Below are 14691 nucleotides of genomic sequence, written 5' to 3' on the forward strand. Positions count from 1 at the left end.
TTTTCCTTGAGACACGTTGCCATACTTGTTTTTCTGGCTGCACCCTGACTCCCGAAATAGCTGCCATGGGTTTAGGAGGCCCGCGAGCCAGCTGGGAGTCACGGCGTGCACGAGGGTGTCCGCGGAGCTGCTCCAGGAGCCTCGACCTTTCTGCAGCCCGCTCGTTTCCTCCCTCACCCCTGCTGTCCCCACGCACACTGAGCCCTCCTCCCTCCCTCCACATGGGCCGTGTGGTGGGTGCTGTGCCGGGTGCCGTGCCGGGTGCCCGCCAGCCAAGCTCTCCGCCTTTCTTTGCTGACTGCATTTGAATGTGGCCACTTTCATGTACTCCTCAGCTCCCGTCCCACGACTTGTTTGCTGAAGACGAGTTGAAAGCAAAAGTGCTGTTTGATGCCGTGATGAGAGCTGTGAACTTCTGCTGATAAAAACCCAATTAACCAGCTTCCTCATTCTTCACCCAAATGGGCTGGCGCGCGCGTCCTTGCGCCCTGGTGGCGGGGGCGCACGAGCAGAGCCGAGCCCCGGGACATCACCCGGGCCAATGGGGCTGGGGGAGAAGAGGTGGCAGAGGTGGTTTTGGTGGGGAGGAGATGCCCCGGCCGTGGGGCATCCCACAGGAGGTGCTGGGAGGTGTGGGAGCCGTTGGGCTGGTGCTGGGGACAAACGGGCTCTAGCAGTGCCCGCCTCGGAACTTCAAAGCCCCTGCGCTGGACATGTCAAACCCAAATAATGGCCCTTAGACAAGACGCGGTTACTTGTCTCGGAGGCTTGTCTGAAGACCGTGACCACAGTAAATGCGATTTTGTTGAGCCCTGTCCCTTAAGCCTCTGCCTCTTTTCTCTTCTCCTCCTCCCTCCTGACCTTTTCGGCTCAGCGTTGTCCCCGCGCAGCCCCTGGCAGCTGATCTCATGGCTCAGCCTTTCATGGCGCTAATAGGGATGAAAAGCCCTATCAGAAAGGGCCAGTGTCCCTGCGCCCGGCCAGGAGGTAAATACCCAGCGCTTTGATCTGCTGCTGGCCGGGGGCCCCGCGGGGCCGTGCCCGGTGCGCGCTGCCAGCCCGGCCCCTGCCCGACCTCCTGCATGGCCGCGGGAGCTGGAGACGGCTCTGCCCGGGGCACGGGGACCCCGGGAGGGCTCGCAGGTGGCAGGGCTGCGACACCGGGCTTTGGGCTGAGCCCTGTGCTCTTCATCCAGCAGCTGGGGGATGCTCCATGGTGCAGAAAGTCAGCGGTGCTTCTCGCTGGCAGGCGGTGTCCGGAGGGACCCTGCTCTTCGGCGGTGTGCAGCGCCGAGGGCGTCCTCTGCAGCGCTGGAAGAGATTAAAACATGACTGCGATTCGAGCAAATTTTTGCTAAGACACTTGAAAGGCTGAAGAAGCCTTCAGCTTGAAGATGGCTTGAAAAAAACTCACAGCGTGTAGGCACGTCTGGGAAGGGCGTGCAGCTGATAAGCGCCGGCAACCACTTGCTTGGTGTATTTTTAAAATAACTGCTCCTGCCTCGAGACCCTCTCGCTGCTTTTCTCTTTGTTGCCTGTGCACCCGCAGGGCTTTCTTGTCCCCGGGGAGCCGGGATGAGGCTGTCGGAGGAGCTCACCTCCGTGTGTGGGAGTGGGGCTCGCCTCTGCCGGAGCTTTCTCCCCCTTTGCATTTTCATGGGCTTGCAAACATCTCCTCAGCTGTGACCTGGCCTGTCCTCACGCAGAAATACCATGATTTGTATCTCCTGCTGCACGGTGGGACACTGGGGACTCGCATGGGAGCTGTGGGTGCTTGGCTGGGCAGTGGTGGAGAGCTGGGCAACCTGCTCGAGGTGGGGTTGGACCAGGTCCCTCCAACCTCAGCCTTTTTGGGATTTTGGGATTCTGTGGAGTGAGAGCACGCTGGGGCTGCGGGGAGCATTGCGATGCTTGGGCTGCGAGACGTGCAGCCTGCAGGCCAGCTTGGCTCCGGCAGTAGCGAGTTGCGATACGCAGCTCTTTTCCATCTTTTTTTAATTTCTAATGATCTGCGTTTTGAAATCCTCTTGGCCGGCGTGCCTGTGCCGGTGGAGGCTCCCCAGGTTGCGTGCTGCGCCTCTGCAAGCTCTCCTTTCCGGGGAGAAGGGCTCGGAGTTGCTATTTGAAGTTTCTTTGCCCTAGGAGTGATGATTTTCTGCTGCTGCTGTGTAACGCCACCGCTCTTTGATCCCGCGGCGCGGCGCGGGTGTTGGCACAGGTAATTGCAGCCGGCGCGGGGCTGCGAGGGGACGGCAGCGGGTGCCTGCTCCCCGCCACCACGGGGCTGGTCCTGCCCTGGGGGGCACAGGGCGCCCTTCTCCATCCTTCCTGCAGGCCCAGCGAGCGGGCACGTCCTCTGCTGGGCAGCCGGGGGGTGTTCGGCATCTCCTGGCAGTGCCCGAGTGCTGTGGCTCCGGGGACACCAGGTCCACGTGGCAGCGCCCTGCGGCAGCGCCGAGACCGGCAGGAGGGCGGTGAGGGCCGCGTCCCGTCCCCGCCGTGGGGTTGTTTGCCTGTGCACACAGTGCAAACTTCCCCGCTGCCAGCAGGTTCCTGATGCTTATGCAAAGTGTGCCCGTAATTGCAGGCGGGTTTCCTCCCGGCTGTCCCGCAGCGCTCCCGGAGCTCCTCTCCCTCCCGGCCGCCTTACGCCTTCCACGTCTCCGAGCGCTCTCCCTCGCTTGTGGCTCCGCCAAGCCCGGCGGATTCCACTTCCAGGACATTTGCACATAAATCAGCCGCTCCGGTCCCTGATAACTTTGATTTTTTGCTCTGAACCGCCTCCAGTTCGGCATCCGGGTGGCGGTGACGCAGCCCTGGCTAACCCCGCTGCTGCAGCTGCAGCCGGGAGGGGAGCGCTGCTCTGCACGTCCCCATCCCTCTGTCCCTCTGTCCCTTCATCCCCCTGTCCCTCTGTCCCTCTGTCCTTCCGTGCCACCTTCCTGCTCTCCAGGGACCCGCTCTGTCCCCCGCCAGCCGCTCCCCGTCCCCGCGCCGGCAGATTGCCCCGGCAGAGTCACAGATGTTTTGCTACCTAACCGAGGAGATTTACACCCTGTTAAAACTCAATAAGTGCTTTCCTCCTCCCCGCGTCCCAGCGGGGCCCACAAATGACTCTGGCAGAGCATCAGGTGGAGAATTACATGGCACTTTTTTTTTTTTTTTTTTTTTTCCCTTTTTGACGTGTAGCTAGCTGCTTGGGGCTGCCACGGAGACGTTGCAAATAACCTTCCCCTCCCGCTGCTGCTGTCTCTTTTTGGAAGGGGGCGGATGGACCTTAAGACAAAGACTTCATTTTGTGACCCGATCCCCTGTGGACGGCTCAGTAGTGGTTGATGCTGAAGGGCGCGTGGCTGAGCGAGCAAGCAGTGGTCTTGCAGCCTTGATGAGCTTACCTGCCACGTGGCTGTGACTCTTAATTGCAGTGCTAATTAGGGCTGATTATATTTTTTCCACCAAAAAGCTGTTTTTTTATGGGAAATTAGGCTGTTGATGTCGTTCCCTGAATTAAAGCATCTTGTGTTGTGCAATGGGAGTGGTGCTTGCCCATTGCCCCAGACCAGTGTGGGGCACACGGGGTGTGGGGGCTGCCTGCTGCTCACCCCCCCGAGACCCCAGGTTGCTGCCCGGCCAGGGGGTCCGAAAGCATCGGCTTTTACCCTTGGTTTTACGCTCGATTTTCCCCTCCCCTATTTTGATCTTTGTGGTGGTTTGACCCCGGCCGGCAGGAAGCAAACTCCATGGCAGCCAGACCCCGCGCAGCCATTTTTTTGATGGGGCTTGTTCAAAGCGTCCTCCAGCCTTCTGATTTCCACCAGGCGTTTGCCGGCAGTTTGCGGCGGCAGAAAAGGCAGCCTGGAAAGTCCCAGTCCCTGCCGGCGTCCAGCGTAGGCTCCGTTTTGGACGGTGGCTCTGGCTCCTGCCCTTGCTGTACCAGAAGCGGGGAGAGGCTGTGGTGGGGTCGGGGCGCCCTGCGAGCCCCCAGTGCCCTCAGCCCCAAGGGGGCCGCGTGCCCTGGCCCTGCTGAAGGGGTGCCTCCGAGCAGCGCTCCTACAGCCGTGAAATTCAGAGCAAAACCACGAAATGCTGACCCGGGCTGGACTCAGCACCGTGGGGTCATTTCCTCCTGCCGTGCGTGAGGCTGAGCGGGGGCTGCCCGTGGTGCCGCGGGGGCTCAGGCGAAGGTCTGGGCTTGCATTTCCCTCCCCGGCGCTGTACAGGGCTTTGGTGATTCAAAGGTTATTTATTTATAGAGAAGCTTGTTTATTTGTTTACGCCTTTCATTTTTAAATGTAGCTTCATGCATTTATTTATGTAGCTCTCACTGATTTAACCAGCTACGGCCAGGGCTGGGCGCCTGCTGCTGGTGGGCGTCAGCGGCTCCCTCGCTGCCGGCCCGTGCTCCCCGGGAGGACGTGGTGCTCCTGCCCACCCGAATCCCCCACGAGCACCTCTGCAATAAATGGTGCCTTTGTGTCGGCCACCAACTGGCTTCCCCTCACGCCCTGCCCGGCCTCTCCGCTTGCCCTTGCTCCCCGGACAGCTGGAGCCACGTGGCCATCGCCGGCACCGGCTCCGTCCCCGCTGGCCGGGGTGGGGGTCCCCAGCAGATGTGGCTGTGCCTGCAGGCGCTGTATTCTCCGGCTCAGGGCTCTTTCCACGCCAGGTGAAGCCATAAAAGCCGCCTTTGCTCGCGGCTCCCAGCTGTTGCTCGAGGTCGATGCCGTCAGCAAAAGCCGAGCGCTTCCAAACAGGAGCTGCGGGGCCGCGGGGTACCCACGGCTGCGGGGTGCGCGGGACGTGGGGGCTTTGGGAGGCTCCTTCCTCGCTCAGGGTTTCGCCTTCAGCTCCGTGCCTGGCCCACGAAGGAGCTGTGGGTGACAGAGTCCCCGGGCAGAGGGAAGGTGAAACCAGCTGCTGGGAACTGAGAAGGAGTCGTGATTCCTGGCTGTTAATTCCCAGCTTCTGCACTCTTGGGATTGCGTTTTCCAGCCAACACCCGCGGGTTTCTGAATTGTTTGCATTCGGGGGACCCCGAGGAGGCAGAGAGCGGACAGGGAGTGCTGCTTGTGAGACTCTGGCTCGGGGTTTAGGACAGTGCTGGGGCTCCCCATGCTCTCAGGGTGCCCAGGGGAGCAGCGGTGCCGGGAGCAAGGAGGCGCAGACCCTGGCACCATGGGGTGGGGTGGTGTGGGGCAGCGTGGGCTGCTCTGCTCCTTCTCTCCCTGGCAGACAGCAGGGCTGGAGCAGCTCCCCGGCTGCCAGGAGGGTGTGTGAAATCCTAGCCCCGCACCTCCTGCAGGAGCCTGGGGAGGGGCCGGGGCCGGCCTGGCTTGCACAGGCGTTTCTGGGGCTGCGGGGCCCCTTCCCAGCGCAGCTGCTGCTGGGATCGGGTCGGAGGCGGCTCCCGGCCCCGCTGGCAGCGTGACAGCTCGGGGCTCTGGCAGCCGACCCGCCGGTGTGCCGCAGCCGATGGGAAGGGCGCTGGGGTGACGTGTGTGGGGAGGGGGCGTCGGGCTCACAGCCCTCCAGCACGGCCCGGGAAGGAAACCCAAAAAATCCGAGCAGCAGTGGGAGCGTGGGCCGGTGCCGTGCGGCTGCGTGCCGGTGCTTCAGTAGGAACAGAGAGGGGGCTGTGACCAGCCAGGGGCTCGCAGAGTGTCCATGTGCAGCCGAGCACAGGGTGCTGCTGCTGCCTGGGGGCCTGGAAGTGTCCCTGCGGGTCCTCCAGGGCACGGGGAGGGGTGTGCTGGCCCCGCTGGGTGCTCTGCGATGGGGCTGAGCGCTGCTGCAACACCTGCAGGGACGCAGCACCCACCTGCAGCGATGCAGCACCTGCACTGCGGGCTTTGCGGGTGCAGAAAACAACCTGAAAGACTGGGAGGACGGGGAAGATGGCACGGGCGAGGTTTTTATTTTAAATCTTCCTGGAGTTTGTTTGGGGATGTGCGCAGGAGCCTGCTGGCAAGGTGTCTGCGCACACTGGAGGTGTATGAGGAACGTGCTCGGGGTCACAGGAGACCCGAGCAGGCAGGGCTTTCAGCCTGGTTTGGGTGTCCTGGGTGAGCTGTGCTGGCTCTGAGCCGTGTGTCGAGGCTGCTCTGTGCCAGCTGCCCCTTCGCAGGGCTGAGGATGCAGTGCACAGAGCGCTGCTGGCCTGTGCCTCCCCACCGCCCCTTCTCTGTGCCCAAAGTGCCGTCACCGCGCGCTGCGAGGCCACGTCTGGAGCTGGGAGCTGGCTGCAGAGCCCCGGCACGAGGACAGGAAGGGAAATCCTCTGCGAGCACGGGCCCTGCGGCGGGCTGTGAGATAAAATAGGGAAACTTGAGTCTTTGACACTTCGGGGGCGAGGGAAGGGTTGCGGGGCCAGCGTCCACGCTGGATCCATGCGGCGCTTGGCTGAGCCTGGAGCAGGGCCGCTGTACACAGATGGAAGAGTAATTAAGAATAATAAAAGGAAAGAGACTTGGATTCGCTACAGTCTCAGCACATTAATTGTGCTTTGGGGCCCAAATCATAACGGAGTCCTGCTAGAGGGAATCCAGAAGAGAAACCAAACGTCTCGCTCTGTCCAAGACTGACCGTTTAAGAGACCCTTGCCTTTATCTGCTGCCAGGTATTACTTCCAGAGTTTCCAATCTGCCAAAACTGAGTTCTTGTTTGAAATATTTTTAGTGGAGGAAGAAAAACGATGGTGCAGCTCGAAGGCGCAGCGGTGGGAAGGCAGGGTGTGATGGATCGGGTGCGCAGCTGCGGGCGGGCGCGTGCGGACAGAAAGCTGCCGGTACTGCTTGCTTTGCCTTGGAGCAGAGCACGAGCAGAGCACGAGCAGAGCACAAGCATGAGCACGAGCATGAGCACAAGCGTGGCTCGTCCCCGTTCTGCACAGAGGGGCCGTGCCAGCTGGTTGGCACCGGGGCTGGGCTGCTGCATGGCCATCCGGGGGGCTCCTGCACGAGGAGCGGTGCCAGCAAGCTCAGGTCCTGCCTCTGCTTCCACGCCATCTGAGCATCTCCTGCGAGTTGACAAGCAATTACATGGTTAATAGTATCAATGGTAAATCCTCATCACTCGGCAGCCCGGGGCTTAATGCTTCATTAAGGCAAAGGCATCTAATAGCTCCCCGGGCTGGGAGCTGCGCTGCGCTAAGCCTGTGCCGAAGTCGTTTGTCCAGAGGCTGCTTTTGTTCTGCTGCTCCTACAAGACAGCGCGAGTCCCTCCCGACTGGAAGGGGATGCGGGCACGGAGCCCTGCACCCACTGTTGCTGCGTGCCCCCCTCGGCTGCCTGCGCTCAGTCCCTGCCGATGGATGGAGCCTGGTGGGCTGAACCTGCCCGGTGCCACGCGTCGCCTCTGCACCATTTCCAATGGTGTCTACCCCTCCTGACACCGCGGTGTCATTTGGAAAACGATCCTTGCTGTCTCCTGCATCGTGCCCGAGCAGTGGTTTTCTCATCTGAGCCTACGATTGTCTGTTTAGCCTTCCTCCCCTGTGTGTCGCCTTGCGTTTGGTGACGCTGGATTTCATCTGCCATTAAAACCGGTCGCTCTGTGCTACCCAGAGCTGCCACAGCTCTGCACCTGGCTTAGCAGTTATTATCACAGGTACTTTGGGATCGCTCGGGAGCTTTCGTTTCCCTGCTTGCAGTGCACTCCCCGGGCTGTGGGCAGGTGCTGCTGCTAAATCTTCCATTGTGAAAACAAGAAGCAAAGCGCACGGCTCAGGTGTCCGTCTTGAGCTGGTTACGCACCTCCGAGATGCGCTTTCTGCTTCATTCCGCTGCATTTTTGGTCAAAAGGATGTTTTCACCAGGAACAGCTTTGTGCGTGGCTCTGTGCAGGAGCCCTGCTGCCTGCAGCAGGCACCAGCTCCCGTCCTGCACCCGCACCCGCCTGCGGGGCCATCTGAGGCTCTGCCGGGTGTTTACATAAAGCCTGTCAGGAGCTGTGCTCTCCTCCTCATCTGGACGTGGCCTCGGCTTTCTGCAGCGCGAGGAGTAGCTCGCTTTGCTTCGGTCGTGGCCTATTTCGGGCCTGGAGAGAGCTGGGCCCTTCACGTCCTTGTTTCAAGCCTGTTTCAAGAGGCTGTGCTGGAGACGATCGCCATGGTTTTTGCAAGCGTTTTACCCTTTTAGCTGTCCCTTTTATGTTCCCTCAAGTAGCTGCTTCATATATATTTTTTTTTATGTGGCTCCCCTTTCAAAGCTACTTTTTCTCCTCATAATTATTATGATCAGAATGAGGAGAGGCTCCTTCAACAAAGTCTTGCGCGCTGCTTGGGAGAAAGGACGCTCAGCTGTGTCCTCTTTAGTCCGGCCATGTGATTCTCCAGCTGGCGTGCTTTTGTATTGTTTGAGCACTTCGTGGCTGAAAGCGATGTCTCGGGAGTTATTTTGGAGAAGGAGATGTCTCCCGGTACCTCCACGTGCTCCACCTCTGCAACATCTCCAGCGGTCCCGTGCGCCGAAGCCCTGCTTTCTCTGCAGATCCTTTTGACATGATTTGGGCATTACCTTGTAAGCACACCCCTGTAAGGTCTGCTGGAGCTGGTGTCGCTGGCTGATGTTTTCCCTGGCCCTGCTGGGCTGGATCCTGGCTGTAGGGAAGCTGCTGCCACGTGGAGCAGGGAGCTGCGATGCTCCGGGCAGTGAGACGTGCAGTTTGGGGTGAAAACAAGCACAAATGGGTCCGTCCCAGAGAGATGCTGCCCCTTTCCGAGCTGCAGCAGGAATTGGTGAAGTCTGTTGGAGATGGAGCAGCCCCCAGATGTGTGTGTGCTGCCCGTGTCCCCGCTCCATGTGGCACGGTGCTGGGCTGGAGGCTGTTCATGAAACTGCTTATTTTGACTTATTTTATCCCCAAAAAAGGTGCTTCTGGTCTGGGAGAGCGGAGCCGCTGTTTGTGTTGCAGGAATTAGCTCCTTGCGATGTTTTTACGGCGTGTTTGAGCTCGGGCCCTACCTCCTGCTCGAGCTGGGAAGAGGCCGTGCAGGCACCGAGGGGACGTTTCTCCCGTTCCCCCCTGCGTTTGCCCCGGGATTTATGCTGACAGTGCTCCTGTCAAGGCCGGGGCGGGCGAATCCCAGGCGTGTGGATATATGGCTTTCTCCGGCGAGCTGCTGGCAAACGAAGCTGCTGTCGCTGGCGAGGCGATGACTCCGCGGCCGCCCCAGCAGCTCTCTGATTAGGAAAACATTTGCTGGGGTCTCACGCGAGAGGCTGGATCGCAGGGAGGATTTTGGACAGAGCTGATGTGCTTGGAGCCCCCGCCCTGCCCTGCTCCAGGCTCGCCATCACCCGCAGGCAGGGCAGGGGCGATGCTGGGGCCTCGATGCTGGATCCTGAGCCCATGCCCTGCTCCTGGTGAATCCAGCCCCGTGGATCCAGCCCTCCCAGCACAGCCTCCCAGACCTGCTTTGGCTCCGCCAGCCTGCGCCTTGCCGCCCTGCGTAAATTCCCCATTCCTCGCCGCGGCACCAACCGAACGCCCCGAGGTCCCCGACGCTGGAAGGGGAGCCCAGAAGGAAAGGAAAGACCTCGCTTCGTAGCTGGCCTCCTCCCCTAACCTGCGAGCTGACAGCCAGCGAGGGCTGTCTGATGGATTCGTCCCAGCCGACCGTCACTCATCGCCCCCCTCCCCGGCACAACGCTTGTGCCGCCGGCCGAGGCCGGAGCTCTGCGGTAACCCGAAACTCCGGGGCTGAGTTTTGGCACCGAGGCTTGGGGAAGGTGGTGGCCGGATCCTGCCTGGCTTTGCTGCCTTGTCTCCGTTGAGTTCTCCAAGGGGATTTGTGGTCCTGCGTTGTGCATCCTCCCTCAGCCCCCTTGCGCCGTCGCCGTGCTCCCCCCGTGTTTTTTGGCTCCTCTGTGTGAATAAATCCTCGTGCCTGGTCCTGCTGGGCTGGATGGGGGTCATTTCAGCAGGGGCTGTGAGCCAGAGCCCCCCTGCACCCATTGGCACCCATTGGCACCCATTGGCACCCATTGGCACCCGGCACAGCACCCTTCCTCCCCGCACAGCACCTACTGGGCGCTCACTGCCACCTGGCACCGGGGGGCCCTTTTGGGGCCAGAAGCCATTTTTTGACCCCATAATGCCCAGTTTTGCCGTGTGTTTTCTCATCCCTTGCCCACTCGTGGCGGCCGGGCGCGTGGGTGGGGGGTCTGCCTGCATGGCAGCACCGGGGGGGCGGCGCGCGGTGCTCCCGCGGGAGAGAGAGCCTGAAAAAATCCGTGCCGGCTACAGAAAAAAGTTAATGTGAATTTAACTGACTTCTGCCCTGCAATTAAAGCCATTCAAGCCCATTGGGGCTCTGAGTTTACATTCTTTACTGAGGCACAGTGTGTAATTATATATGTATAATTTAAACTCTGCATATGCATGTGTTCCTATTATACACCGAGGAGCAAAGGAAATTATCCAGGAATTAAGGGGGGAGGAGCGCGCAGGCCCTGAGAATGGCTCGCTTGTGTGGATGTGGCGGCGAGGGGAAGCTGGAGGTATCACTTCTTCACCACTGCAAACATCTTCAGAGCAGGCACGCCCGCACTGCTGGGGCCTGCCGGCAGCATGCTGCTCCGCTGCCGGAGTGGGGAGTAACCCTTGCTGCCCTCCTGCCTGCACCCCACAGCAGCTGCAACCCCAAAAAATGGAGCCTTGCTGGTAAAAACTCTCCGAGTTTTGTTGAACAACCCCGCCCCGTGTGACTGCAGCGTCGCTGGTGCCATTTGGGGCGAGGGTCTTCAGGCTGGGGGACGCAAGGAATCACTCCCACAATTTTTTCCTCTGTTCCTTGGGGTTTTTCTAAGCTAGCCCAAAGGGAATAGCCACAGATGGGAGAGCTAAAAAAAAGCCTTGTCGGTGCTCTTGCGTTTCCTACAGAGCCCTTAACCGCCCGTCTCCTTCCCTTACAGCCACCTCTAACGGGACGCTGGATGGCCTGGAGAACCGAGAGGGGGGGGTCTGCCAGACACGCTCCATGAAGATCGTCATGAAAGTGGGGCAGGGTGAGTGTCCCTGGGCATGGGTGTGGGGCAGGGGGAGCATCCCCTGGGCATGGACGTGGGGCAGGGGGGGTGTCCCCTGGGCATGGAAATGGGGCAGGGGGAGCGTGCTGTGGGCTTGGAAATGGGGCAGGGGGAGTGTGCTGTGCTAAAACGCCCGGCAGGAGGAAGGTTTCCTTTTGGCTCTGTGTTGTCCCAGGGTGATGAGCAGTGGGCAGCAGAGGAGCGAGGAGCTGGTTTCATTTCCTGATAGCGTTATCAATTTTTTTCCCCCCCTCACCAATAAGTGCCCAAAGCCCCCAGCTCGCAGCCGGCTGCGGGACCCCATTCCCGGGGTGCCCCATCTTTCCTCCACGCCTACCAGAGGAGCAGAGAAACCCCCCCACATCCTCCTCTGCCCAAGCACCATGCCTTTTACACACCATTTCTAGTCTCTCCAGACTCCCCCACCCCAAAAATGCTCAGTGCCAGCCATGTATTGAGCAGTGCTCGGTCACTGCAGTTGAACGACCGGGCGAGACTCCGGATCCCGATGCAGGCAGAGCATCTCCTTGCTCTTGTTGCCCACCAAAACCATCCCTTCAGCCTGACAGTGGGCTCTGCTGCTGGAGATCGCCCCCCAAAACCTCCCTTCCTGGGCTGCCGAGTGCCTGCTGGCCCCAGCCATGCCCTGGGCTTGTTTCGGCCCCCTCTCGGCTGCGGAGCTCCCGGTGCCTGCTTCTCATTATTTTGTTTTCACTCTGGGGCCAGTATTTATAATAAACAAAAGAAGCAGCGCTGCAGCCTTGGCAGCCTCCCTCCCCTTCGTGTTCCTCCTGCTGCCCCTGCAAGAAACTCGCTCCAGCCCACGCGCGGGAGTGCAGAAAACATGAAAAGGCGTCGGGGTGCGGGGTGAGGGTGGGGACGCCGCTTCCCTCCGTCCTCCTGTCTCTTCCAGGAGGGAGGAGGCAGCCAGGGCAGCCCAGCCCGGGGTGATGCTGCCGCATCTTTTTTCCTAGCTCTTACCATTGGGCTCGCCCCAGTTCTCACACGTTTAAGCTGCCGAGGAGGGCAGGATCCCTCTTGCTTCCCAAACAGCCACCGTGATTTTTTGGGCTGTGGCGGAGGGCGCAGAGCACCTGGGAGCAGGAGCAGGGCTGGGTCCCGTGGCTTGCAAAGCAAATCAGAGCTTTGAACACAGGGTTTGCCAGGGAGCTCGGAGGTTTTAGGACAGAGGCTTCTGTTGTGGTGTGATTGGGTCCATCCCTTGCTACCAGCACTGCGGGTTTTCATGGAGCTTTGTTATTTATGGAGCTACGCAACTCGGTCATCATCCAAGGCTGGCATCTTGCTCTGCAGACAGAGGCTTGTGTCCTGCTCGGGTCTGACACTGCTGGCCCTGTGCCCCTTCCTCTGTCCCCCCGGTGCCTTCCCAGCTCCGTGCCACGGGCAGCTTTTGGAAACAGCCTAATTGTCTGGGCTGGTGGGGCACCGGGGACGGACTGGCCTAAAGAGGGGAGGACGATCTTTCCATCGGTGTGCTACAGCTGCTCCTCCTGGGGCACCGGGGTGGACGGCAGGCTGAGAGCCTTTTTGGATGCAGGATGACCGGTAGGGATGGGGAAAGGGGATATTTAGTGGGGTGGGAGCCGCCTGTGTCGAGGCTGAGTCGAGGTTTCTCATCCATCGCCTCTCTGCCCGCCCAGATCCGAACGCGGTCGTCCCCGAGCAGCTGACGACGAGTCGGCCCAGCAAGGAGTCCGACAACACGGTGAAAATCGTCACGCAGAGCCCACGCCACAAGGTCCCGGCGGTGGAGGAGCCCGGCAAGCCAGGTAGCGGGGCCACAGCGTCCCGGAGAGGGGCTGGGAGCCGCGGAGCCGGGCGGTGCTGGGCGCTGCGCCCCTGTGCCAGCCGCAGCCCTGACCCCCAGCATCTCCTCGCCATGGTCTGGGCGTTATGGGCAAGGGGCTGCTGGCTGTGCCAGGGCACAGAGCTGGCTGTGAGGATGCTGAGCGGAGCAGCTCGGGCTCCTGGGCTCCTTCTCCCAGCGCCGGGCTGTGCTGGCAGTGGTGTGGTGGAGAAGTGCTGGTTCAGCACGCCGCTCCTCCTCCTCCTCCCTCTGCTGCCCATCTGTTCCTCCACGTACATCTGAGGGGGCTTGGAGGAGTTGAGGTCCTTGGGTTTTTGAGCTGAGCCAGTGTGAAAGCCCTTTGAAGGTGGTTTCCTGAGTTCCTGACCCTGCTGAGAGAAAAGTGAAATCAGATGAAGTCAGGAAAAGTTGCTCTTTTCTTCTCCCGCGGTGCAGCCAGCCAAGTGGCCTCCCCTCGGGGGCCCGGAGCTGCCCGGGCCGGGGTCAGGAGGAGGTGGGGGTCAGTAATCGGATATTGCAGGGCTCCGGGTACCAGGCCCCACTTTCATTACTGCATTCAGGTCAGCTGTGGAGAGCAGAGGCTCCCGGGGCGTGCGCTGGTCTCAGCCTGGATTTTGGTTCATCCAGCCGGGAGGGGACGGGCTGGCACCTCCACCGTGGGTGCCCAGGGCTCTGTCACGTTGTGCCTGGCCGTGGAGGCAGGGGTGAAGCACACGAGGGGCTGAGCAGGGTGGGAACATGGGGCAGCCCACCTGTGCACGCTGACGCCCGCCTCCCCTCGCCTTGCAGGCTCCGTCAACCAGAATGGGCAGGAAACCCAAGGCCCCAGCGACGGGTTCTTGAGCTCCAAGGTCGCCGTTTTCGCGGCGATCGGCGCCGGCTGCGTCATCTTCATCCTCATCATCATCTTCCTCGTCGTCCTCCTGATCAAGATCCGCAAGCGGCACCGGAAGCACACGCAGCAGCGGGCCGCAGCCTTGTCACTCAGCACCTTGGCCAGCCCCAAATGCAGCGGGAACGCGGGCTCGGAGCCCAGCGACATCATCATCCCCTTACGGACTACAGAGAACAACTACTGCCCGCACTACGAGAAGGTGAGCGGGGACTACGGGCACCCCGTCTACATCGTCCAGGAGATGCCCCCGCAGAGCCCAGCCAACATTTACTACAAGGTGTGAGGAGCAGCCTGGGCACGCCGCCATGCAGGGGAGCGCCGAGCGGCCGCCGGGTCCGGCTCCGGGGGGGAGGCAGCGCCCCCGGCCCCGCGGCACGGCGCGGGGAGCGCAGGGGGCTGGCGCCCGGCAGCGCGCCGCTCGCTCGCGCGCCGTCTCTCCCCCTTTGTATTTAGTTTTGTAGTTCTCAGCTTTTGTAATCCCAGGACTTCGAGGGTGAGCCGCCAGCGTCCTCCTCTCCTGCTCCGGACTGCGGCCGGCGGGGGCGCGAGCCAAGCGCCCGCCGTGGCGGGCACCCTGCCTTTCCGCGCCCGCTCGGACACCGCCGGCGCCCCCGCAGACTCTGCCTCCCCTTTTTCGTTTTTGGGATTTCCCCTCGTCACCTCCACGTCCTTGTGTTAAGTGCCCGTGCACCTGGTGCTGCAGCGGCCGCCGCTTCGGGCCCGGACGGACGCCGGGGCCGCGGAGAGGAGCTGGGGCCGACGGGGAGCGAGCGGCCCCGGGGGGAGGAGGAGGAGGAGGAGGAGGATGCTTCGCCCAGGTGCCAAGATGCAGAGAACTGTGCAGGGAGGAAGCTGGCAAACCCGATTTACTACTACTACTATTATTATTATTATAATTATTTTAATTTTTTTTTGTAACATTTTTATTTTTGTGAATCCCG

At 61.1% G+C, this 14691-nt stretch overlaps 1 protein-coding gene across 2 annotated transcripts in view; it reads left to right on the forward strand.

Moving 5' to 3' along the window:
- Positions 1–14154, forward strand: part of EFNB1 (ephrin B1) — a 52373-nt gene extending 38219 nt beyond the window's left edge. For both annotated transcript variants that reach the window (XM_032196217.1, XM_032196218.1), the window contains exons 3-5: positions 10914–11006; positions 12689–12817; positions 13645–14154. In XM_032196217.1, coding sequence (XP_032052108.1) covers positions 10914–11006; positions 12689–12817; positions 13645–14033 — 611 coding nt within the window. In that variant the 3' untranslated portion in view covers positions 14034–14154. The remainder of the gene's footprint in view (positions 1–10913; positions 11007–12688; positions 12818–13644) is intronic.
- Positions 14155–14691: the final 537 nt, after the last annotated feature.

Source organism: Aythya fuligula, chromosome 13 (assembly GCF_009819795.1).
Source record: "Aythya fuligula isolate bAytFul2 chromosome 13, bAytFul2.pri, whole genome shotgun sequence".
Lineage (NCBI taxonomy): Eukaryota > Metazoa > Chordata > Aves > Anseriformes > Anatidae > Aythya > Aythya fuligula.